The sequence below is a fragment of the Scylla paramamosain genome, unplaced genomic scaffold (genome assembly GCF_035594125.1).
Source record: "Scylla paramamosain isolate STU-SP2022 unplaced genomic scaffold, ASM3559412v1 Contig3, whole genome shotgun sequence".
NCBI classification, from domain to species: Eukaryota; Metazoa; Arthropoda; class Malacostraca; order Decapoda; family Portunidae; genus Scylla; species Scylla paramamosain.
In genome coordinates, this window is record NW_026973668.1 from 1,350,001 (window position 1) to 1,376,925 (window position 26,925).

The 26,925-nt window shown below is 36.1% G+C and overlaps 3 protein-coding genes and 1 long non-coding RNA gene across 6 annotated transcripts in view; all 4 read right to left on the reverse strand.

The window, feature by feature from the left end:
- The window catches only part of LOC135096323 (uncharacterized), a 10,132-nt gene extending 9,400 nt beyond the window's left edge, over window positions 1-732 (reverse strand). The window contains exon 1 of the long non-coding RNA XR_010264682.1: window positions 1-732. This exon is cut by the window's left edge and continues 3,523 nt beyond it. This is a non-coding gene — a long non-coding RNA (uncharacterized LOC135096323).
- Window positions 1-4,658, reverse strand: part of LOC135096320 (glycerophosphocholine phosphodiesterase GPCPD1-like) — a 35,762-nt gene extending 31,104 nt beyond the window's left edge. The window contains exons 1-5 of the mRNA XM_063997740.1: window positions 4,487-4,658; window positions 3,499-3,711; window positions 2,351-2,554; window positions 1,857-2,017; window positions 841-1,035 (exon numbers count right to left, since the gene is read on the reverse strand). Of these exons, the coding sequence (XP_063853810.1) occupies window positions 841-1,035; window positions 1,857-2,017; window positions 2,351-2,554; window positions 3,499-3,711; window positions 4,487-4,489 (776 nt within the window). The 5' untranslated portion in view covers window positions 4,490-4,658. The remainder of the gene's footprint in view (window positions 1-840; window positions 1,036-1,856; window positions 2,018-2,350; window positions 2,555-3,498; window positions 3,712-4,486) is intronic.
- Window positions 1-26,925, reverse strand: part of LOC135096316 (glycerophosphocholine phosphodiesterase GPCPD1-like) — a 111,194-nt gene that overhangs the window by 30,419 nt on the left and 53,850 nt on the right. The window lies entirely within an intron of this gene.
- LOC135096319 (glycerophosphocholine phosphodiesterase GPCPD1-like) lies at window positions 8,166-25,250 on the reverse strand. Of its 2 annotated transcripts, XM_063997738.1 has the most exons (7): window positions 25,144-25,250; window positions 24,482-24,650; window positions 23,501-23,713; window positions 22,354-22,557; window positions 21,858-22,018; window positions 20,839-21,033; window positions 8,166-8,211 (listed from the first exon to the last, which is right to left on the reverse strand). In XM_063997738.1, the coding sequence occupies exons 1-7, from the start codon at window positions 25,233-25,235 to the stop codon at window positions 8,181-8,183; spliced, it is 1,065 nt and encodes a 354-aa protein (XP_063853808.1). In that variant the 5' UTR covers window positions 25,236-25,250; the 3' UTR covers window positions 8,166-8,180. The 2 variants fall into 2 exon arrangements, with proteins under 2 accessions (XP_063853808.1, XP_063853809.1); XM_063997739.1 differs by lacking the exon at window positions 25,144-25,250 and having other exon boundaries at window positions 23,501-23,632; window positions 24,482-24,499.

Below are 26,925 nucleotides of genomic sequence, written 5' to 3' on the forward strand. Positions count from 1 at the left end.
TAACTTATGCTATACTAACACACATACACACACACACTTGTAAATATGTGTGTGTGTGTGTGTGTGTGTGTGTGTGTGTGTGTGTGTGTGTGTGTGATAGTGAAAGTTTAAACATATGAAAAAGTAAACAATGTATGTATGTATGTATGTATGTATGTATGTATGTATGTATGAAATTATCCTATCAAAAAATAAACAAATAAATAAAAACTGATCAAAAAAAATATAGAAAAAAAATTACTTGCAAAAAAAAAGAGGAGGAAAATTCAATTCAATATCGAAAAAAAAAATTAAATGATGTACAAGTTTAAAAATATATGAAACACGACACAACACGAGTGACGCGAAGATGCATAAGCGCAACGAACAAAACAAAATCCAGAAACGACGCAATAAGCAACAAAATAACACAGAAAAAGAAAGAAAAAAGAAAGAAAAAGTAAAAAAAAAATAATAAAAACAATAATAATCTAGCAAAAATAACATAGAAGAGGAGAAAGAAAAGAGGAAAATAACAATAATAACAATAACAATCACATAACAAAAAAGAAGATAAAAAAAAAAATAATAATAATAATTCAGATTAATACAACCTTAAAAACTACAAGTCAGACAAAACATCATTAAATCAACCTTACTTCAACTACAATAAAGACATCTGAAAAACACTTTGCTAATTAAGAATAAATGAAACAATAAATTATGCAGAAAGTCACATCAACCCCCCCCCCCCCTCTCTCTCTCTCTCTCTCTCTCTCTCTCTCTCTCTCTCTCTCTCTCTAATATGACAATATACCAGTGAATGATGTAGGCAAAGGACACACACCGGTATAGGCTCACCTCTCCCCGCCCCCCCCTTGCATCACCCGGGCAGCAGAGGGGGCCAGGTTAGCAGCAGCAGCAGCAGCAGCAGCCACCTCCTCTTCCTCCTCCTTCTTCTTCTCCTCTTCCCCGCGGACCAACTCATCGGCCGCTGCTTGCTCTTCAAACAGGAATATACTTTCTTTCTTGTCCTTTGTGTTGTAGACGTCAATTCTGTAAGGAGGAGGAGGAGGAGGAGGTGAAGAAAAGGAATATGAATGAATGGAGGAAGAGAACACAAGAACATAAGAACATAATAAATAAGGGAAGGTGCAAGAAGCGAGCAGGTTTACACGCGGCAGTCCCTGTATGAACACACTACCTATTTCCATCTGTTATCCCCAGCCATAAACTTGTCTAATCTTCTCTTAAAGCTCTCTAGTGTCCCACCACTAACTACATCATTACTGAGTCCGTTCCACTCATCTACCACTATTTGAGAACCAATTTTTTCCTATCTCCTTCCTAAACCTAAATTTTTCAATTTAGATAGATAGGAGGAGATAGAAGAGAAAGGAAGGAAAGAAAGAAGGAAAGGGTGATAAAGACAAGGAGGAGGAAGAGAGGATAGAAGGAAGAATGGAAAAGTTTACGATTAATCAACTGAACAACAACAACAACAACAAAGATAATATATAAACAGTTACATAGCCATAACCTGTCAGCCAAGGCACTAAATACATCTGACCGTAAGATACCTCAGACTTAAATCTCTCATTTGTGAGAAGAGATGACTTTTCTCGTGGTAAACTATAAAGCTTATTCTGCACAGTACTCGTAGAATGTGTGGGAATGAGGGGGGGAAGAGAAGGGTGATGAGAACAAAAACAAAAGTGTAAGAATTATTAATTAGATACAAGCAAATGTACCTCAAAAAGAATATATTTTCTAAAACGAACAGGAACAAGAACAGACACGAAACAGAGAAACAAAACAAAACAAAACAAGAATGAGCAATGAGAACAACAACAACAACAACAACAGCACGCACGTACTTGTCGTAAATGATGCCGTGGAGTCCGACCTTCTTGAGAAACTTGATATTTTCCTGGTCGTTGTTGTGGTCGCCCCAGCAAAACACAATCAGGTTGTGTTCCATGGCCGCAGTAATCTGGCTGGGGTCACGCATCAAGTCCTCTGTGTGCACGTTGATGCCCTGTGGTGTGTGAGGTCAGGTTAGGTGAGGTTAGGAAGGAAGGAAGGAAGGATACATAAATAGAAGGATGGAAGGAAGAAAAGAATAAAGGAAAGAAAAAAGAATGAAAGATAAAAGGAAGTAAAGAAGGATGGAAGGGAAGAAACAATTGTACAAGTTTCTTATACAAATAACCCTTTCTCTCTCTCTCTCTCTCTCTCTACAACCACCAAACGCAACACACGTCACACATAAACACACCCTAAAGATCTCTACCCACACTCCCTTACCAAAACCCTCACACCAACACACACACACACACACACACACAACACTATCTACCCTCTCTCTTACCAGAATATCAGCATTGACAGCATAGAGAATAGCTTGCTGTACACTGTTCGTCCTCTGGTCCTCGTAGGGTGGCCAGACCTCGGAGACGCCCTGAGTAAGGAACATAACCGGGTATCTGTTCTGCTTCAGCCTCAGCATCGTGCAGATATCGGGGTGGAAGCAGGAAAACACAATCTTCCTCTTGTCGGAGTGCTCCAGTATCATCTGCGGGGAGGGACGGGAGAGAGAGAAGGCACTGAGAGAGAGGTTAGGGCTGTGTAGGGAAGTAAAAGGCTGGGGAGGAAATTCTGTGTCATTTTCATTGTGTTTTTTTTGGTTTTTCAGGTTTCTAATGGGTTTTGTGGCAGCTTCTTCATCTTTCGTTGTGTTTATTGGTGTTTTTCAGGTTTGTAATGGTGTTGTGGCAGCTGCTTCATCTTTAATTGATTGTGTTTTTTGGTGTTTTCGGGTTTATGATGGATTTTGTGGCAGATACTTCATTTTTCGTGTTTATTGGTGTTTTTCAGGTTTGTAATGGTGTTGTGGCAGCTACATAATTTTTTTGTACTTATTTCACTAACTTAACCAAGCAGCATTACGACCGTGTTTCTTTGGTCACCGCTACAGAAGGTGTTAGATACACATTCTTTGGGGCATAAAAATGGACTAGACTCAGTAGTAGAACCAAATTTAGCTGTACATTGTGTGGTTTTGGATGGATTTATCGGTGTTTTAGTATGTTTTGTGGCGTTTTGGGGTGTTTTGGGGAGTTTTGGGGTATTTTTGACATTTTTAAGGGAGTTCTAGCTGGGCTTTTTAGGATGTTTTTGAGGTTTTTTGGATTTTTAAAGGGGTTCTGTGAGGTTCTGGCTCTTTTTTTGTTTTTGGGTTTTAAAGGATGTTCTGTGAGTTCCTGGCTGGTGTTTTTTTGGTGTTTTGACAGTGTTTTGACAGTGTTTGGAGTGTTTTAAAGTGATTTTTTTTTCTGTAGGGGTTTCAAGTGTCTTTTTAAGCCTTTCAAAACTTTTAAACTGAATTAACAAGGATTAGACAGACAGACGCAGACACACACACCTTAACAATCAAATCAAGAAAGTAATCAAGTTTGAAATGACTCAGTAATGCAAAAAATAGAACACACAAACAAACAAACAAACAAGCAGACAAACCTTAATAATCAAATCGAGGAAATTATTAAGTTCAAACGGGTGCTGAAGTTCATACGTCCCATCTCTCATCTGCATTGTCCACTTCACCTCCACACTGAACCCACAGGTATGGGGCACCACCTCCAGGGCCTTCTGCAGAGTGGGGAAGGGCTGGTGATCCTCAAAGTCCTCATCCTGGAATTTACTCAACCCTTTCTCCTTCTTGTGGTACACCTGGGGAGGGGCATGAGAGGTCACTGGGATTAGCAAAGGTGTTTTTCTTAGGTTAGGGAAATTTCTGGGGTGTTTTGGGTAGGTTAGGGAAGTTTTCAGGGTGTTTTTGTTGGGCTAGGTTGGGTTGGGTTGGGTTAGGTTAGGTTAGGTTAGGTTAGGTTAGGTTGGGTTGGGTTAGGTTTGGTTGGGTTAGGTTAGGTTGGGTTAGGGGTGTGAAAATGGATTTGAGTTAGGTTAGGTTACTGCAGTGGTTTCCAACCTTTTCAAATTCTCGTTCCCCCTTCATTAAATGGCACAAGTCAGAGATAAAAAATGATACAATAGATAATTATGTAAGTATTCCTTAGTTACTTAGTAGCATTTGAAATCATTTATAATTGTATTTAGACAATAACATTTCATAATTCATATCTGAAATGTTTTCTCAATACTTAACCAATTGTGTATTCCATCAAAACCAATAATGTTGATATGTAATCATCTACTAAGTCATTTGTCTACTTTATAAAGTGCTTACGCCCCCCTGCCAGCCCTTCCTGCCCCCTTAGGACGGCGCGCCCCACGGCTTGGAAACCACTGGGTTAATGTGTGTTTGAGAGAGAGAGAGAGAGAGAGAGAGAGAGAGAGAGAGAGAGAGAGAGAGAGAGAGAGAGAGAGAGAGAGAGAGAGAGAGAGAGAGAAATAACAAAACGAAAAATAAACAAAAAATAACAATAATAACAAAAACAAGAAAAAACACACAGAGAGAGAGAGAGAGAGAGAGAGCTATCTTTACCATCAGGAAATAGATCCACAATCGGGATGGTGGGGGGGTCAGTCTGTTTGAGTTCCCCCTTTCCTCCTCCTCCTCCTCCTCCTCCTCCTGCTCCTCCTCCTCCTGCTCCTCCTGCTCCTCCCTTCTTCTTCTTGTTCCTCTTCTTCTTCTTGCTGGCACCGCCTTCACCCTCAACCTAATAATAATAATAATAATAATAATAATAATAACAATAATAATAATAATAATAATAACAATAATAATAATAATAATAACAATAATAATAATAATAATGTTTTTTTTTCATTTTAGGTCAATATGATATCGAATTTATTATATAGTTGTCAATTTGTGGTAGTAGTAGTAGTAGTAGAAGAAGTAGAAGTGGTAGTAGCAATGGTAGTAGTAGTAGTAGTAGTAGTAGAAGTGGTAGTAGCAATGGTAGTAGTAGTAGTAGTAGTAGTAGTAGTAGTAGTAGTAGTAGTAGTAGTAGTAGTAGTAGTAGTAGTAGTAGTAGAAGAAGAAGAAAACATTTATTACCTTGAGAGGCTGAAAAGTAAAACAAAATATACTGTAATAATTTGCAACAACAACAACAACAACAACTTAATCCTAATAAAATATATACATACTTATCACCACCACCACCACCACCACAACAACAACAACAACAACAACAACCAGGCCAGGCTCACCTCCTCGTCAGGATGCAGTGTGTTGCTGTATTTGTTCCTATACTATAATAAAAAGCTTGCAGTTGTGTGGTGAGCAAGTCTGTCATTCATATGTAACTGCAACACATGAATTGTGCAGGTATTGTGAGAGTAATGAGATGTTTAGTCAGGCGTACACCTCTGAATAAAAGCATTAGAACCAAACACTTTCTATCTCTTGCTTCACACACACCTATCTCTCGCTGTTTTTCACCCCACATTACCCTTTCTCTATATTCTTTATTTCCCCACTCTTATCTCTCTGACCCGTTCTGTTCCAAGCAAGAGGGTCACGCACTTTCTATCTCTCGCTGTCTTTCACCCCACATTACCCTCTCTCTATATTCTTTATTTCCCCACTCTTATCTCTCTGACCCGTTCTGTTCCAAGCAAGAGGGTCACGCACTTTCTATCTCTCGCTGTCTTTCAACTCATAATTCCCTCTCTCTCTATATATATTGTTCTTTACTCTCCGTTCCGTTCCGTTCTGTTCCAAGCAAGAGGGTCACACACGCACTTTATCTCTTGTTCCACACACCTTCTATCTCTCGCTGTCTTTCATCCCATAATTCCCTCTCTCTCTATATATATTATTATTTACTTTCCCTTTTCTCTTTTCGTTTCATTCCGTTCCGTTCCAAGCAAGAGAAGGACAAGAGTCTTCCTGTTCCTTCTACCGAGTCATCAATGGATTACAGCGGCCCGTCTCTGGTAACATTGCAACACACTGTTTAATTATGTACTTTATTTTATTTTAATGGACTGATAGATATTAAGACTTAGTAAATTGTATTCTTGTTTTTTTTTTATGTTGATATTTTAGTTTACATAAATAAAGAATTTTTATTATTAGATTGGATAAAATATGTAGTTTGTTTTATTTTAGCAGGCTGATAAATGTTAAAGGTTTGTGATTTGTGTAGTTTTATTTCATCTTTTTTTTTGCTTCCGTTCGTCAATACTGGCTTGTCTGTGGTGGTGTGTGCACTGCTGCATCACCACCATCACCACACACGTCTCAATGGTGTCCCCTTCATCTTACGCCACCAACACCACAAACACCATCACTTGATAACAACAAACACACACCGTCTACACGTCCACTAATAATAATAATCATCATAATAATAATGATAACAACAACAACAACAACAACAATAACAACAATAATAATAATAATAATAATAATAATAATAATAATAATAATAATCCTGGCTTCATCACTATCTGTATAATGAAAGGCAAGGCAACACACACACACACACACACACACACACACACACACACATATATATATATATATATATATATATATATATATATATATATATATATATATATATATATATATATATATATATATATATATATATATATATATAATACACACACACACACACACACACACACACACACACACTCCAGCAGGAGGGGGTGGGGTGGGGTGGGGTGGGGGCGGATGGTCTGTGTCTGGGTCGAGGCGGTGGGCCCGGTTGATGACGTCACACCTTACTTACGTACGTACGTACGTATTTCATTTTGAAAATGGCCATTGTCAAAAAGGCAGCTGGACACGAATGCTGTATATATTCTGACTCGTCATACACTCAAACTAATTAATCAAATATCAAAATATTTCCAGGCTGAGTAATAACAAAAATATTTCCACAAACATCCTGAAAAAAGTGTTGGAACTTTGACCTGCTTAAACACGATTCTAGAGCCCACAAATTTGATTCACCAGGAACGGAAAACACTTCAAAAAATCTGAATTATTTTTACAAACAACCAAAACTTAGTCGGAAGCTGAAATAAAGAAATAAATATTTAAAAAATGTCAACTTTTGCACCTTTAACGGGGCTCTAAATCATTCTTAAAGGCCACGTATTTAACTTATCAGGAGCACAAAACACTTTAACAATTATAAACTATTTTTACAAACCATAAACACTTCACTACAAGCTCTAATTAAAAACCAAAGATACCGGGATGCAAAAATATAACGGAAATTCGGCTCTTATTTACGTCACAGACAACCTCAAAATCAACGCTTTTCACTCAACACAAGAGTCAAAAACACTTTAAATACAACAAAATATTTTTACAAACCATAAAAACTTACTTAGAAGCCGAAATAAATTAACCGAGAAAAAATAAAATATTACTGGAACCTGACAAGCTGGGACAGGCAGGCCATCATGGCGGCGATGACGTCACGCAATCGCCACTTCACCTCACTCTGCCTTTATTACACCCAAACCAGATAATGGCGGATATATCTGAGTAGCGGATATGAAAGGTTAGGCGTGTGGCTCCACTTTGTGACGTGTCTGGCTTGTAATAAGTGACACATGAAGCAGATAATGGCCGAAAGATGGGCACCGCCTCAGCTGGCTCGTTTGTTTACATATCGAAAACTTGAATTTTAGCGCCTTTTAAAGGGTTTTGAACCTCCTGCAGGTGTTAATTCATTGATATTGTGTCCTGGGGGTTAGGTTAGCGTAGGTTAGGACGAGTTAGGACCGTCAAGTACTGAGCAATCTATCATATCAAAACTAACACTCTTGCCTTCACTGTGTCACTGCTGTCAGTCACTTCCAAGCCTTGTGTCAGTCACTGCAGCCTGTGTACACATTGTTTACTGTCTCTCCACAACACAGGGTATATCCAAGCCTTGTGTCAGTCACTGCAGCCTGTGTACACATTGTTTACTGTCTCTCCACAACACAGGGTATATCCAAGCCTTGTGTCAGTCACTGCAGCCTGTGTACACATTGTTTACTGTCTCTCCACAACACAGGGTATATAGAACACATCACTGTAGATCACACACAATTGCAACCCATTACTGCCTGAACACACGCAAATATTACTTAAAACAACCCATTAGACACTCACCTACGTCACCACCACGGAGACAATGTGAGCGACCGTGAGTGACCGCTCCGTGACTGACTGACTGCCACCCTTGTAGGACGCTCGGCCGAAACAAAGATGAAGATCATAATATTAGTACTGATGTCTGTCTAGCACTAAAATAAAGGGAAAAATCATGCTGTAATGTTCAGGGACGTTAGTGAGGGGTAAAATAGTGCAGATTACTTAGAATTTAGACGTATATGGCCGAGGGAAAATAGATAAATAAATAAATGAATAGTAAAGTTAGCATTGATACTTGAATGGGCGAGGGGAAATAAACAAGTGAATATTTCTTAGTTAGCACTGAGATGTGAATGGGCCAAGAGAAAATAAGCAAATGAAAACTGTTGAAAAAATGCCAGAGAGAGAGAGAGAGAGAGAGAGAGAGAGAGAGAGAGAGAGAGAGAGAGAGAGAGAGAGAGAGAGAGAGAGAGAGAGAGAGAGAGAGAGAGATGATTTGAAGCACTTCCATCTATAAAAAAGATAAATAAATAAATAAATAAATAAAAGTAAATAAATTATAAATAAACTAAACTTAATCAGTCAGTCAGTCATTCACACAGTCAGCTGGTTACAGTCAGTCAGTCAGTCAGTCAGTCATTCAGTCAGTTAGTCAGTCAGTCAATCAGTCAGTCAATCACTCAGTCAGTCTGTCAGTCAATCACTCAGTCAGTCAGTCAGCCAGCCAGCCAGCCAGTCAGTCAGCCAATCAGTCAGTCAGTCAGTCAATCAGTCAGTCAGTCAGTCACCCAGGCACACTCCCAGCAAGTCAACAACAGCATCAACAAAAACAACAACAACAACAATGTAAAAGGAAACAATTAGTATTTTCATCAATTTTATTTATACATATTTTCTTTGCATACGTTTTTCCGAATAGCGCGGAAACGAAACGACACGAGAGAAAAATAAAGAAAGAAAACGGAACGCGAGGTTGAACACGAACGACAGAGGCGGTGCAGGAGAGATTAGCCCAGTGAATTAATTGAAAGAATAGCAAAACTGAGTGAGAGGATGAGAAGACTGGATACACAGACAACTGCTTAAGATAATAAATGAACTGTAAAAGAAGATAAACTGATAAAATAAAGTGCTGAGGATGGATTTGAAGGGAGAAAGTGAAGTTGTATAGGAAATAATATATACAAGGAATTAATTTGGAGGTAAAAAAAGATGAGATGAAAATTAAAGACAGGAGCAAACATATAGGAGAATTAATTTGAAAGATAAAATAAAAAAGAAGAAGAGATTAATAACTAGGAGAAATAAAGGAAATAAAAAGAGAAGAGGAGAAGGAGGAGGTGAAAAAGATACAAGCTAAAAAAAAATAATAATAAATAATAAATGAATAAAGAAAGAAAGAATTACTTGAAAGAATTAAAAAAAATCAATACAAATGAAAGATAAGCATACAAATTATCTTACAAAAAAAAAAAAAATGTAAAGAATGAAGAGAAAATAAATAAGCAAATAAATAAAAAAAATAACACAGAAGATATATAACAATCGCAGCATACACAAACGACTCGGACGAATAAAATACACGAAAATACACACACAAAAAAAAAAAAAAAGCCCCCAGCACATCATCATCACCGCAGCGGGGCAAATACTGCAAGCCGATTGGTCAGCATTTTTATTTGTGCAGAAGCTCTAAGCCGTCTGAAAGAATGCTGTACTGCTCCGGGTAATATTGTAAGGTTATTCTTTTTCCCGATGCACTGATAAAACTTTAAATCTTTACTCTTAAGCTGGTTTCTTCTTTATCGGACTCCGTAATGTGATAAACTTGATTCTTGCCTTGTAAACACCATTTATTTTTTTATTTTTGGGCTTGTTAAACTTAATTCTTGCCTCGTAAACTTAAATATTGTTTTTCCTGGCTTGATACACTTAATTCTTGCCTCATAAACTCAAATATTCCTCTTCCTGGCTCAATAAATTTAATTCTTGTCTCGTAAACTCAAATATTGCTTTTCCTGGCTTGATAAACTTAATTCTTGCCTCTTAAACTCAAATATTCCTCTTCCTGGCTCAATAAATTTAATTCTTGTCTCATAAACTCAGATATTGTTTTTCCTTGCTTGATACACTTAATTCTTGCTTCATAAACTCAAATATTCCTCTTCCTGGCTCAATAAATTTAATTCTTCTCACGTAAATTCAAATGTTGCTTTTCCTGGCTTGATACACTTAATTCTTGCCTCATAAACTCAAATATTCCTCTTCCTGGCTCAATAAATTTAATTCTTGTCTTGATACACTTAATTCTTGCCTCATAAACTCAAATATTCCTCTTCCTGGCTTGATACACTTAATTCTTGCCTTATAAACTCATTGTTTTTCCTGGCTTGATAAAATTTAATTCTTGTCTCATAAACTTAAATACTGTTTTTCCTGGCTTGATACACTTAATTCTTGCCTCATAAACTCAAATATTCCTCTTCCTGGCTCAATAAATTTAATTCTTGTCTTGTAAACTCAAATATTGCTTTTCCTGGCTTGATACACTTAATTCTTGCCTCTTAAACTCAAATATTGTTTTTCCTGGCTCAATAAATTTAATTCTTGCCTCATAAACTCAAATATTGCTTTTCCTGGCTTGATACACTTAATTCTTGCTTCATAAACTCAAATATTCCTCTTCCTGGCTCAATAAATTTAATTCTTGCCTCTTAAACTCAAATATTGCTTTTCCTTGCTTGATACACTTAATTCTTGCTTCATAAACTCAAATATTCCTCTTCCTGGCTCAATAAATTTAATTCTTGCCTCTTAAACTCAAATATTGCTTTTCCTGGCTTGATACACTTAATTCTTGCCTCATAAACTCAAATATTCCTCTTCCTGGCTCAATAAATTTAATTCTTGCCTCATAAACTCAAATATTGCTTTTCTTGGCTTGATACACTTAATTCTTGCCTCATAAACTCAAATATTCCTCTTCCTGGCTCAATAAATTTAATTCTTGTCTCATAAACTCAAATGTTGCTTTTCCTGGCTTGATACACTTAATTCTTGCCTCATAAACTCAAATATTCCTTTTCCTGGCTCAATAAATTTAATTCTTGTCTCATAAACTCAAATATTGCTTTTCCTGGCTTGATAAACTTAATTCTTGCCTCATAAACTCAAATATTCCTCTTCCTGGCTCAATAAATTTAATTCTTGTCTCGTAAATTCAAATGTTGCTTTTCCTGGCTTGATACACTTAATTCTTGCCTCATAAACTCAAATATTGCTTTTCTTGGCCTAACAAACTTAATTCTTGCCTCGTAAACTCAAACATTTTCTCCTGGTTCATTAATAAACTTAATTTTTAACTCATAACCTGACATATTCTTTTTCCTGGCTCAGTAAACTTAATTCTTGCCTCGTAAACTCAAACATTGCTTTTCTTGGCCTAACAAACTTAATTCTTGCCTCATAAACTCAAATATTGCTTTTTTTGGCCTAACAAACTTAATTCTTGCCTCATAAACTCAAATATTGTTTTTCTTGGCCTAACAAACTTAATTCTTGCCTCGTAAACTCAAACATTTTTTCCTGGTTCGTTAATAAACTTAATTTTTTACTCCTAACCTGAAATATTCTTTTTCCCGGCTCAGTAAACTTAATTCTTGCCTCATAAACTCAAATATTGCTTTTCTTGGCCTAACAAACTTAATTCTTGCCTCGTACACTCAAACATTTTTTCCTGGTTCGTTAATAAACTTAATTTTTAACTCATAACCCGACATATTCTTTTTCCTGGCACGGTAAACTTAATTCTTCTTTCATAAACTCAAATATTGCTTTTCTTGGCCTAACAAACTTAATTCTTGCCTCATAAACTTAAATATTGCATTTCCTGGCTTGATACACTTAATTCTTGCCTCATAAACTCAAATATTGCTTTTCCTGGCTTGATACACTTAATTCTTGCCTCATAAACTCAAATATTGCTTTTCTTGGCCTAACAAACTTAATTCTTGCCTCATAAACTCAAACATTTTCTCCTGGTTCATTAGTAAACTTAATTTTTAACTCCTAACCTCACATATTCTTTTTCCTGGCTCAGTAAACTTAATTCTTGCCTCATAAACTCAAATATTCCTCTTCCTGGCTCAAAAAATTTAATTCTTGTCTCGTAAATTCAAATGTTGCTTTTCCTGGCTTGATACACTTAATTCTTGCCTCATAAACTCAAATATTCCTCTTCCTGGCTCAATAAATTTAATTCTTGTCTCGTAAATTCAAATGTTGCTTTTCCTGGCTTGATACACTTAATTCTTGCCTCATAAACTCAAATATTGCTTTTCTTGGCCTAACAAACTTAATTCTTGCCTCGTAAACTCAAACATTTTCTCCTGGTTCATTAATAAACTTAATTTTTAACTCATAACCTGACATATTCTTTTTCCTGGCTCAGTAAACTTAATTCTTGCCTTATAAACTCAAATATTGCTTTTCTTGGCCTAACAAACTTAATTCTTGCCTCGTAAACTCAAACATTGCTTTTCTTGGCCTAACAAACTTAATTCTTGCCTCATAAACTCAAATATTGCTTTTTTTGGCCTAACAAACTTAATTCTTGGCTCATAAACTCAAATATTGTTTTTCTTGGCCTAACAAACTTAATTCTTGCCTCGTAAACTCAAACATTTTTTCCTGGTTCGTTAATAAACTTAATTATTTACTCCTAACCTGAAATATTCTTTTTCCTGGCTCAGTAAACTTAATTCTTGCCTCATAAACTCAAATATTGCTTTTCTTGGCCTAACAAACTTAATTCTTGCCTCGTACACTCAAACATTTTTTCCTGGTTCGTTAATAAACTTAATTTTTAACTCATAACCCGACATATTCTTTTTCCTGGCACGGTAAACTTAATTCTTCTTTCATAAACTCAAATATTGCTTTTCTTGGCCTAACAAACTTAATTCTTGCCTCATAAACTTAAATATTGCATTTCCTGGCTTGATACACTTAATTCTTGCCTCATAAACTCAAATATTGCTTTTCCTGGCTTGATACACTTAATTCTTGCCTCATAAACTCAAATATTGCTTTTCTTGGCCTAACAAACTTAATTCTTGCCTCATAAACTCAAACATTTTCTCCTGGTTCATTAATAAACTTAATTTTTAACTCCTAACCTCACATATTCTTTTTCCTGGCTCAGTAAACTTAATTCTTGCCTCATAAACTCAAATATTCCTCTTCCTGGCTCAATAAATTTAATTCTTGTCTCGTAAATTCAAATGTTGTTTTTCCTGGCTTGATACACTTAATTCTTGCCTCATAAACTCAAATATTCCTCTTCCTGGCTCAATAAATTTAATTCTTGTCTCGTAAATTCAAATGTTGCTTTTCCTGGCTTGATACACTTAATTCTTGCCTCATAAACTCAAATATTGCTTTTCTTGGCCTAACAAACTTAATTCTTGCCTCGTAAACTCAAACATTTTCTCCTGGTTCATTAATAAACTTAATTTTTAACTCATAACCTGACATATTCTTTTTCCTGGCTCAGTAAACTTAATTCTTGCCTTATAAACTCAAATATTGCTTTTCTTGGCCTAACAAACTTAATTCTTGCCTCGTAAACTCAAACATTGCTTTTCTTGGCCTAACAAACTTAATTCTTGCCTCATAAACTCAAATATTGCTTTTTTTGGCCTAACAAACTTAATTCTTGCCTCATAAACTCAAATATTGTTTTTCTTGGCCTAACAAACTTAATTCTTGCCTCGTAAACTCAAACATTTTTTCCTGGTTCGTTAATAAACTTAATTTTTTACTCCTAACCTGAAATATTCTTTTTCCCGGCTCAGTAAACTTAATTCTTGCCTCATAAACTCAAATATTGCTTTTCTTGGCCTAACAAACTTAATTCTTGCCTCGTACACTCAAACATTTTTTCCTGGTTCGTTAATAAACTTAATTTTTAACTCATAACCCGACATATTCTTTTTCCTGGCACGGTAAACTTAATTCTTCTTTCATAAACTCAAATATTGCTTTTCTTGGCCTAACAAACTTAATTCTTGCCTCATAAACTTAAATATTGCATTTCCTGGCTTGATACACTTAATTCTTGCCTCATAAACTCAAATATTGCTTTTCCTGGCTTGATACACTTAATTCTTGCCTCATAAACTCAAATATTGCTTTTCTTGGCCTAACAAACTTAATTCTTGCCTCATAAACTCAAACATTTTCTCCTGGTTCATTAATAAACTTAATTTTTAACTCCTAACCTCACATATTCTTTTTCCTGGCTCAGTAAACTTAATTCTTGCCTCATAAACTCAAATATTCCTCTTCCTGGCTCAAAAATTTAATTCTTGTCTCGTAAATTCAAATGTTGCTTTTCCTGGCTTGATACACTTAATTCTTGCCTCATAAACTCAAATATTCCTCTTCCTGGCTCAATAAATTTAATTCTTGTCTCGTAAATTCAAATGTTGCTTTTCCTGGCTTGATACACTTAATTCTTGCCTCATAAACTCAAATATTGCTTTTCTTGGCCTAACAAACTTAATTCTTGCCTCGTAAACTCAAACATTTTCTCCTGGTTCATTAATAAACTTAATTTTTAACTCATAACCTGACATATTCTTTTTCCTGGCTCAGTAAACTTAATTCTTGCCTTATAAACTCAAATATTGCTTTTCTTGGCCTAACAAACTTAATTCTTGCCTCGTAAACTCAAACATTGCTTTTCTTGGCCTAACAAACTTAATTCTTGCCTCATAAACTCAAATATTGCTTTTTTTGGCCTAACAAACTTAATTCTTGCCTCATAAACTCAAATATTGTTTTTCTTGGCCTAACAAACTTAATTCTTGCCTCGTAAACTCAAACATTTTTTCCTGGTTCGTTAATAAACTTAATTTTTAACTCATAACCCGACATATTCTTTTTCCCGGCTCGGTAAACTTAATTCTTGCCTCATAAACTCAAATATTGCTTTTCTTGGCCTAACAAACTTAATTCTTGCCTCGTAAACTCAAACATTTTTTCCTTGTTCGTTACTAAACTTAATTTTTAACTCCCAACCTGACATATTCTTTTTCCTGGCTCGGTAAACTTAATTCTTGCCTTATAAACTCAAATATTGCTTTTCTTGGCCTAACAAACTTAATTCTTGCCTCGTAAACTCAAACATTTTTTCCTGGTTCGTTACTAAACTTAATTTTTAACTCCCAACCTGACATATTCTTTTTCCTGGCTCAGTAAACTTAATTCTTGCCTCATAAACTCAAATATTGCTTTTCTTGGCCTAACAAACTTAATTCTTGCCTCATAAACTCAAATATTGCTTTTCTTCGCCTAACAAACTTAATTCTTGCCTCATAAACTCAAACATTGCTTTTCTTGGCCTAACAAACTTAATTTTTGCCTCGTAAACTAAAAAATTCCTTTCTCCTGACTCGATTAATTTTTAACTTCTAACCTCAAATATTCTTTTCCTGATTTTCAATGTAGAGCATTCACATTTCTCTTAACTCCCAAAGATATAGGGTAGTGTACATTAGCTTGTTTGTTCACTATGACATCAAGTAAAATAATAATAGAAAAAAAAGAAAGAAAAGAAGAAGAAAAAAAAGCAGAAGGGTTACGACTGACTTTCAGACATAAACAAAGATTACAGCTCCTGATTACACACTTATTTATGATTTAGTGATATAATAAACTTTTTTAATTGACTCCTAAATACGTGCGGCTGTGTTCTTTTGTAAATAATAGATAAGAAATACTAGATAGGGGGAAACTAGCTTGTTTTTCCATTACAGCATGAAGGAAAAGACATAAAAATAAGTAAATAAATAAAGAAAAGAAATAAAAATCTGCTGACTCAATAATACGAAACAATTTAACCCTTTGACTCTTAAACACGTGTGGCTGTTTGTTCTTTCGTGAACATCAATGAAAATAATGCAAACTTAATGAAATAAAGCCAAGTATTTGTCACTACAGAGTCTGACATGTAGTGAAGAATGATGAGCTTAACATAACATAGTGAACACAAGGTTATTTACACTCACCCTCTCTCTGCCTGTCACAACTCAACAAAAGCTCTTGAGGAAAATATGACTAATGTAATGAAATAAACCCATATATTTGTCATTACACAGCCTGACTTGTAGTGAAGATCAGTAAGAGTTTAACAGACAATACAAGGATATTTTCACTCAGTCTCTCTGCGTCCATCACAGCAAATGAACGAAAGCTGTTTAAAAGGGCAATATAGCGCTGTATAACTAAGCATGCTGAAAAAAAAGTGTCCATTGTACCTATCAACAGTCTAACACCTAAACACTCCCTCGGTAAGGCAGAGAAATCAACGAAAGCCGGTACGCGAGAGATATGAAATTCGGTAACTTGTTCTGAGGAAAATAGAATGTTTGTATGGAGCAACATTGGGATAAATAACACCTACATGTACCTGTGTGTGTGTGTGTGTGTGTGTGTGTGTGTGTGTGTGTGTGTGTGTGTGTGTGTGTGTGTGTGTGTGTGTGTGTTTATGTCCATGAAGCTGTCTGTTTGTCTACCTATTAATCTGTCTATCTATCTGTGTGTGTGTGTGTGTGTGTGTGTGTGTGTCCATGAAGCTGTCTGTTTGTCTACCTATCAATCTGTCTATCTATCTATGTGTGTGTGTGTGTGTGTGTGTGTGTGTGTGTGTGTGTGTGTCTGTGTGTGTGTGTGTGTGTGTGTGTGGGCACTAAAACATGCCACAACACATCACAGGCAGCCTAGGGTACAGCAAGTGTCAGGCAACCCTCTCACTAATGTAGTGGACACGGCCGGGCGGAGGTGGTGATGCTGGTGATGCTGACACGAACAATAACAAGTGGAGTCTAACAATGTATTCTGAAGGACAAGTAGAATATTCTCTCCCTTATACTTCAAAATGCTATCCTTTCCTTTATTCTTTCAAATGTAACCTTCCCTTCATCCGTGTATTCTCAAACACTATTCTCTCTCTCTCTCTCTCTCTCTCTCTCTCTCTCTCTCTGTCAACACTGTTTTCTCAAGGCCACAGAGATGACCAGCCAGGATTTCAAGGGTGTTTCTCAAGTTTGTAATGTAGAAATGTTGTTAATCTGTCACTAGAACCTTAAAAACAGCGTTGCAAACCCACTGTCTCTCTGTCAACACTGTTTTCTCAAGGCCACAGCTGAATTTTCAAGAGTGTTTCTCCAGTTAGTAATGTAGAAATATTAATCTGTCACTAGAACCTTAAAAACACCCTTGCAAACCCTATCTCTCTAAACACACCTGTACCTATTTTAAGCCTTCCAAATGCACAAATGATCAATAAAATGGAGTATATTTTTTAACTTATTCTTCCAAACATATATTTTTTTCCTTTATTCCATCAACAGTAATATTCCTTCAGACATGTTACAGTTTCTCTCTCACAATCTCTTCCAAACATTCATTAAAGTGCTTTTTCTTAGTCTCTTAAACATAACCTTTCCAAAACACTGCCTCATATCTCTCTCTCTCTCTCTGAAGCTTTTAAACAAACAATCTTTATCAAAACACACCAAAATCTTTAATAATCTTAAACATAACCTTTCTAAAACATTGCTTCATCTCTCTCTCTCTCTCTCTCTGAAGCTTTTAAACATACAATCCTTATCAGAACACACCAAAATCTTTAATAATTTTGAATGTAACCTTACAAAACACTGTCTCGTCTCTCTCTCTCTCTCTGAAGCTTTTAAACATACAATCCTTATCAAAACACACCAAAATCTTTAATAATTTCGAACATAACCTTACAAAACACTGCCTCGTATCTCTCTCTCTCACTCTCTTTCTCTCTCTCTGTAGCTTCCAAACGTACAGTCTTCACTAAAACGTAAAGCCCATTTCAAACACGATACTCAAAAGCTCATGTCAACTCTGCAAGACTCCACTGTGCCTGTCGTAACTAGCCAAGACGTTTGCTGAGGCGGTAATACGTAAAGTTGTTAGGTTAGGTTAGCTCTTGTGTGTGTGTTTGTGTGTTTACGTGATGTTTGTTTATGTTGAGGCAATGTCGTGTAAGGTTGTTAGGTTAGGTTTTGTGTGTGTGTTTGTGTGTTTACATGTTTGTTTGTGCTGAGGCGATATTGTGTAAGGTTGTTAGGTTACGTTAGGTTAGGTTAGGTTAGGTTTTGTGTGTGTGTTTGTGTGTATAGATATTATTTGTTTGTATGTTTTTTTTTTCTTTCTTTCACTGCAGTTTTGTTTTGTTTTATTTATTTATTTATTTATTTGTTTTTATTGTAATTTTTTCTATGTCTTATTTTATTTTGTTATTTATTTATTTATTTTTTATTATTTTTTTTCTGTATCTATTTTATTTTATTTATTTTTATTGTCTTTTTTTAAATTTTACCACGTGTTATTCACTACCTATTAATTTATTTTTGCTATATTTTTCTATAACTTATTTATCTTTATTACATCACAACATATTAATTGATAGATTTTTCTTGATTATCTTCTTATTTTTTTTCTCTCTCTCTCTTCCTTCCTTCCTTCCTCTCTTTCACAATTAATAACTTCTCATATTTCATTCTGCATTATTCCTCTTTTATTTATTCCTTCATAATTGTTAAGTCTGCATACACATATTCTTTCACTTATTATTTTCCTTTTTCAGTTTCTCCTTTATTTGTTATGCTTTTTCTTTCAACGCAGCTTTTATCTATCTATTCATTCTATTTTATTTCATTTTCTCTCTATTTTTTTTTTTAAATCATATCTTTCCTCTTTGTTTATTTACTTCATTACGTATGTCAATTTTTTTATTTATTTATTTATTTATTTTTTTGTTTATGCAACTTGTTCCTTTTTTCATCTATTTCCTCAAAGACTTGGGTCAACACAGTGCTACACAACTCGGCATCACAACACTGGATGATCTTAATGCTAGCTCACTCTTCTCTCTCAAGTGTCATTCCCGTTACATCCACAACTAGTGATCTATCTTTAAAAATAAATAGATAAATAAATAAGAATAAAAATAAAAGCCTAACACTTTATTGGTAATTGTTGACGCAAATCTTGAAAAACCTGACTACATAAAATGCCTAACACTTCCGTATCTCATTTGATAATATTGTTACCTCTATTTTTTTATTGATAATTGTTGATGCAAAGGTTGATCTTGAAAAACCTGACTTTGTATATAAAAAACCTAACACTTCCGTATCTCATTTGATAATATTGTTACCTCTATTTTTTTATTGATAATTGTTGACGCAAATCTTGACCTTGAAAAACCTCTGTATATAAAATGCCTAACACTTCGGTACCTCATTTGATAATACTGTAAGTTACACCACTCACTTCTTATTGATAATTGTTGACGCAAATCGTAATCTTGAAAAACACTTGATTCTTCTAGTACAAACACTGGCAAACAGTTCCGCAGCGCTACACTTGATGATAACACAAGTTTTGTCACTCGAATTTTAAAGACAACTGTTTACGCAAATGTTCGTCTTGAAAAACACTGCAGAAAACAGCCCTTTAGAAAAAAAAATGTAATTCTTTTGATACACACACTGTTAAACAGCTCAAAATCCTTACAGCTGATGATATTACAAGTACATCACACATCTCCTTGCAATATATAGCCAATAGGTAGACGACTGTTAAGCTTTCCCTCTAATTTTCTTACGTACAAACAGACAGACGCATCACAACAGTGGCCTTGCTCATCAACTGCATAGCTCAAGTTATTTATTTATTTATTTTCAAGATATAAATCCTTTTTTTTTTTTTAATTAATGCTTGGAAAGGTGGTTCTCTCTCTCTCTCTCTCTCTCTCTCTCTCTCTCTCTCTCTCTCTCTGCCAATACACACAAAATACATCAAAACATGAAATACACAATAAATAAAGATATGGTAACTTATGCTATACTAACACACATACACACACACACTTGTAAATATGTGTGTGTGTGTGTGTGTGTGTGTGTGTGTGTGTGTGTGTGTGTGTGATAGTGAAAGTTTAAACATATGAAAAAGTAAACAATGTATGTATGTATGTATGTATGTATGTATGAAATTATCCTATCAAAAAATAAACAAATAAATAAAAACTGATCAAAAAAAATATAGAAAAAAAATTACTTGCAAAAAAAAAGAGGAGGAAAATTCAATTCAATATCGAAAAAAAAAATTAAATGATGTACAAGTTTAAAAATATATGAAACACGACACAACACGAGTGACGCGAAGATGCATAAGCGCAACGAACAAAACAAAATCCAGAAACGACGCAATAAGCAACAAAATAACACAGAAAAAGAAAGAAAAAAGAAAGAAAAAGTAAAAAAAAATAATAAAAACAATAATAATCTAGCAAAAATAACATAGAAGAGGAGAAAGAAAAGAGGAAAATAACAATAATAACAATAATAATCACATAACAAAAAAGATAAAAAAAAAATAATAATAATAATAATTCAGATTAATACAACCTTAAAAACTACAAGTCAGACAAAACATCATTAAAACAACCTTACTTCAACTACAATAAAGACATCTGAAAAACACTTTGCTAATTAAGAATAAATGAAACAATAAATTATGCAGAAAGTCACATCAACCTCCCCCCCCCCCTCTCTCTCTCTCTCTCTCTCTCTCTCTCTCTCTCTCTCTCTCTCTCTCTCTCTCTCTTTCTCTAATATGACAATATACCAGTGAATGATGTAGGCAAAGGACACACACCGGTATAGGCTCACCTCTCCCCGCCCCCGCCTTGCATCACCCGGGCAGCAGAGGGGGCCAGGTTAGCAGCAGCAGCAGCAGCAGCAGCCACCTCCTCTTCCTCCTCCTTCTTCTTCTCCTCTTCCCTGCGGACCAACTCATCGGCCGCTGCTTGCTCTTCAAACAGGAATATACTTTCTTTCTTGTCCTTTGTGTTGTAGACGTCAATTCTGTAAGGAGGAGGAGGAGGAGGAGGTGAAGAAAAGGAATATGAATGAATGGAGGAAGAGAACACAAGAACATAAGAACATAATAAATAAGGGAAGGTGCAAGAAGCGAGCAGGTTTACACGCGGCAGTCCCTGTATGAACACACTACCTATTTCCATCTGTTATCCCCAGCCATAAACTTGTTTAATCTTCTCTTAAAGCTCTCTAGTGTCCCACCACTAACTACATCATTACTGAGTCCGTTCCACTCATCTACCACTATTTGAGAACCAATTTTTTCCTATCTCCTTCCTAAACCTAAATTTTTCAATTTAGATAGATAGGAGGAGATAGAAGAGAAAGGAAGGAAAGAAAGAAGGAAAGGGTGATAAAGACAAGGAGGAGGAAGAGAGGATAGAAGGAAGAATGGAAAAGTTTACGATTAATCAACTGAACAACAACAACAACAACAAAGATAATATATAAACAGTTACATAGCCATAACCTGTCAGCCAAGGCACTAAATACATCTGACCGTAAGATACCTCAGACTTAAATCTCTCATTTGTGAGAAGAGATGACTTTTCTCGTGGTAAACTATAAAGCTTATTCTGCACAGTAGAATGTGTGGGAATGAGGGGGGGAAGAGAAGGGTGATGAGAACAAAAACAAAAGTGTAAGAATTATTAATTAGATACAAGCAAATGTACCTCAAAAAGAATATATTTTCTAAAACGAACAGGAACAAGAACAGACACGAAACAGAGAAACAAAACAAAACAAAACAAGAATGAGCAATGAGAACAACAACAACAACAACAACAACAACAACAGCACGCACGTACTTGTCGTAAATGATGCCGTGGAGTCCGACCTTCTTGAGAAACTTGATATTTTCCTGGTCGTTGTTGTGGTCGCCCCAGCAAAACACGATCAGGTTGTGTTCCATGGCCGCAGTAATCTGGCTGGGGTCACGCATCAAGTCCTCTGTGTGCACGTTGATGCCCTGTGGTGTGTGAGGTCAGGTTAGGTGAGGTTAGGAAGGAAGGAAGGAAGGATACATAAATAGAAGGATGGAAGGAAGAAAAGAATAAAGGAAAGAAAAAAGAATGAAAGATAAAAGGAAGTAAAGAAGGATGGAAGGGAAGAAACAATTGTACAAGTTTCTTATACAAATAACCCTTTCTCTCTCTCTCTCTCTCTCTCTACAACCACCAAACGCAACACACGTCACACATAAACACACCCTAAAGATCTCTACCCACACTCCCTTACCAAAACCCTCACACCAACACACACACAGACACACACACACACAACACTATCTACCCTCTCTCTTACCAGAATATCAGCATTGACAGCATAGAGAATAGCTTGCTGTACACTGTTCGTCCTCTGGTCCTCGTAGGGTGGCCAGACCTCGGAGACGCCCTGAGTAAGGAACATAACCGGGTATCTGTTCTGCTTCAGCCTCAGCATCGTGCAGATATCGGGGTGGAAGCAGGAAAACACAATCTTCCTCTTGTCGGAGTGCTCCAGTATCATCTGCGGGGAGGGACGGGAGAGAGAGAAGGCACTGAGAGAGAGGTTAGGGCTGTGTAGGGGAGTAAAAGGCTGGGGAGGAAATTCTGTGTCATTTTCATTGTGTTTTTTTTGGTTTTTCAGGTTTCTAATGGGTTTTGTGGCAGCTTCTTCATCTTTCGTTGTGTTTATTGGTGTTTTTCAGGTTTGTAATGGTGTTGTGGCAGCTGCTTCATCTTTAATTGATTGTGTTTTTTGGTGTTTTCGGGTTTATGATGGATTTTGTGGCAGATACTTCATTTTTCGTGTTTATTGGTGTTTTTCAGGTTTGTAATGGTGTTGTGGCAGCTACATAATTTTTTTGTACTTATTTCACTAACTTAACCAAGCAGCATTACGACCGTGTTTCTTTGGTCACCGCTACAGAAGGTGTTAGATACACATTCTTTGGGGCATAAAAATGGACTAGACTCAGTAGTAGAACCAAATTTAGCTGTACATTGTGTGGTTTTGGATGGATTTATCGGTGTTTTAGTATGTTTTGTGGCGTTTTGGGGTGTTTTGGGGAGTTTTGGGGTATTTTTGACATTTTTAAGGGAGTTCTAGCTGGGCTTTTTAGGGTGTTTTTGAGGTTTTTTGGATTTTTAAAGGGGTTCTGTGAGGTTCTGGCTCTTTTTTTGTTTTTGGGTTTTAAAGGATGTTCTGTGAGTTCCTGGCTGGTGTTTTTTTGGTGTTTTGACAGTGTTTTGACAGTGTTTGGAGTGTTTTAAAGTGATTTTTTTTCTGTAGGGGTTTCAAGTGTCTTTTTAAGCCTTTCAAAACTTTTAAACTGAATTAACAAGGATTAGACAGACAGACGCAGACACACACACCTTAACAATCAAATCAAGAAAGTAATCAAGTTTGAAATGACTCAGTAATGCAAAAAATAGAACACACAAACAAACAAACAAACAAGCAGACAAACCTTAATAATCAAATCGAGGAAATGATTAAGTTCAAACGGGTGCTGAAGTTCATACGTCCCATCTCTCATCTGCATTGTCCACTTCACCTCCACACTGAACCCACAGGTATGGGGCACCACCTCCAGGGCCTTCTGCAGAGTGGGGAAGGGCTGGTGATCCTCAAAGTCCTCATCCTGGAATTTACTCAACCCTTTCTCCTTCTTGTGGTACACCTGGGGAGGGGCATGAGAGGTCACTGGGATTAGCAAAGGTGTTTTTCTTAGGTTAGGGAAATTTCTGGGGTGTTTTGGGTAGGTTAGGGAAGTTTTCAGGGTGTTTTTGTTGGGCTAGGTTGGGTTGGGTTAGGTTAGGTTAGGTTAGGTTAGGTTAGGTTGGGTTGGGTTAGGTTAGGTTGGGTTAGGTTAGGTTGGGTTAGGGGTGTGAAAATGGATTTGAGTTAGGTTAGGTTACTGCAGTGGTTTCCAACCTTTTCAAATTCTCGTTCCCCCTTCATTAAATGGCACAAGTCAGAGATAAAAAATGATACAATAGATAATTATGTAAGTATTCCTTAGTTACTTAGTAGCATTTGAAATCATTTATAATTGTATTTAGACAATAACATTTCATAATTCATATCTGAAATGTTTTCTCAATACTTAACCAATTGTGTATTCCATCAAAACCAATAATGTTGATATGTAATCATCTACTAAGTCATTTGTCTACTTTATAAAGTGCTTACGCCCCCCTGCCAGCCCTTCCTGCCCCCTTAGGACGGCGCGCCCCACGGCTTGGAAACCACTGGGTTAATGTGTGTTTGAGAGAGAGAGAGAGAGAGAGAGAGAGAGAGAGAGAGAGAGAGAGAGAGAGAGAGAGAGAGAGAGAGAGAGAGAGAGAGAGAGAAATAACAAAACGAAAAATAAACAAAAAATAACAATAATAACAAAAACAAGAAAAAACACCCAGAGAGAGAGAGAGAGAGAGAGAGCTATCTTTACCATCAGGAAATAGATCCACAATCGGGATGGTGGGGGGGTCAGTCTGCTTGAGTTCCCCCTTTCCTCCTCCTCCTCCTCCTCCTGCTCCTCCTCCTCCTGCTCCTCCTGCTCCTCCCTTCTTCTTCTTGTTCCTCTTCTTCTTCTTGCTGGCACCGCCTTCACCCTCAACCTAATAATAATAATAATAATAATAATAATAATAATAACAATAATAATAATAATAATAATAACAATAATAATAATAATAATAACAATAATAATAATAATAATGTTTTTTTTTCATTTTAGGTCAATATGATATCGAATTTATTATATAGTTGTCAATTTGTGGTAGTAGTAGTAGTAGTAGAAGAAGTAGAAGTGGTAGTAGCAATGGTAGTAGTAGTAGTAGTAGTAGTAGAAGTGGTAGTAGCAATGGTAGTAGTAGTAGTAGTAGTAGTAGTAGTAGTAGTAGTAGTAGTAGTAGTAGTAGTAGTAGTAGTAGAAGAAGAAGAAAACATTTATTACCTTGAGAGGCTGAAAAGTAAAACAAAATATACTGTAATAATTTGCAACAACAACAACAACAACAACTTAATCCTAATAAAATATATACACACTTATCACCACCACCACCACCACCACAACAACAACAACAACAACAACAACCAGGCCAGGCTCACCTCCTCGTCAGGATGCAGTGTGTTGCTGTATTTGTTCCTATACTATAATAAAAAGCTGGCAGTTGTGTGGTGAGCAAGTCTGTCAGTCTCATTCATATGCGACTAACTGGAACACTGCAACACGTGAATAGTGCAGGTATTGTGAGAGTAATGAGATGTTTAGTCAGGCGTACACCTCTGAATAAAAGCATTAGAACCAAACACTTTCTATCTCTTGCTTCACACACACCTATCTCTCGCTGTCTTTCACCCCACATTACCCTTTCTCTATATTCTTTATTTCCCCACTCTTATCTCTCTGACCCGTTCTGTTCCAAGCAAGAGGGTCACGCACTTTCTATCTCTCGCTGTCTTTCACCCCACATTACCCTCTCTCTATATTCTTTATTTCCCCACTCATCTCTCTGACCCGTTCTGTTCCAAGCAAGAGGGTCACGCACTTTCTATCTCTCGCTGTCTTTCAACTCATAATTCCCTCTCTCTCTATATATATTGTTCTTTACTCTCCGTTCCGTTCCGTTCTGTTCCAAGCAAGAGGGTCACACACGCACTTTATCTCTTGTTCCACACACCTTCTATCTCTCGCTGTCTTTCATCCCATAATTCCCTCTCTCTCTATATATATTATTATTTACTTTCCCTTTTCTCTTTTCGTTTCATTCCGTTCCGTTCCAAGCAAGAGAAGGACAAGAGTCTTCCTGTTCCTTCTACCGAGTCATCAATGGATTACAGCGGCCCGTCTCTGGTAACATTGCAACACACTGTTTAATTATGTACTTTATTTTATTTTAATGGACTGATAGATATTAAGACTTAGTAAATTGTATTCTTGTTTTTTTTTTATGTTGATATTTTAGTTTACATAAATAAAGAATTTTTATTATTAGATTGGATAAAATATGTAGTTTGTTTTATTTTAGCAGGCTGATAAATGTTAAAGGTTTGTGATTTGTGTAGTTTTATTTCATCTTTTTTTTTGCTTCCGTTCGTCAATACTGGCTTGTCTGTGGTGGTGTGTGCACTGCTGCATCACCACCATCACCACACACGTCTCAATGGTGTCCCCTTCATCTTACGCCACCAACACCACAAACACCATCACTTGATAACAACAAACACACACCGTCTACACGTCCACTAATAATAATAATCATCATAATAATAATGATAACAACAACAACAACAACAACAATAACAACAATAATAATAATAATAATAATAATAATAATAATAATAATAATAATCCTGGCTTCATCACTATCTGTATAATGAAAGGCAAGGCAACACACACACACACACACACACACACACACATATATATATATATATATATATATATATATATATATATATATATATATATATATATATATATATATATATATATATATATATATATATATATATATATATATAATACACACACACACACACACACACACACACACACACACTCCAGCAGGAGGGGGTGGGGTGGGGTGGGGTGGGGGCGGATGGTCTGTGTCTGGGTCGAGGCGGTGGGCCCGGTTGATGACGTCACACCTTACTTACGTACGTACGTACGTATTTCATTTTGAAAATGGCCATTGTCAAAAAGGCAGCTGGACACGAATGCTGTATATATTCTGACTCGTCATACACTCAAACTAATTAATCAAATATCAAAATATTTCCAGGCTGAGTAATAACAAAAATATTTCCACAAACATCCTGAAAAAAGTGTTGGAACTTTGACCTGCTTAAACACGATTCTAGAGCCCACAAATTTGATTCACCAGGAAC

Coding starts and splice junctions, on each gene's coding strand:
- LOC135096319 (XM_063997738.1), bottom strand. CDS start 25,235: ATGAGACTGACAGACTTGCTCACCACACAACTGCCAGCTTTTTATTAT. Junction 24,651..25,143: donor CACTGCATCCTGACGAGGAG/GTGAGCCTGGCC, acceptor TATTATTATTAG/GTTGAGGGTGAAGGCGGTGC. Junction 23,714..24,481: donor TGTGGATCTATTTCCTGATG/GTAAAGATAGCT, acceptor GCCCCTCCCCAG/GTGTACCACAAGAAGGAGAA.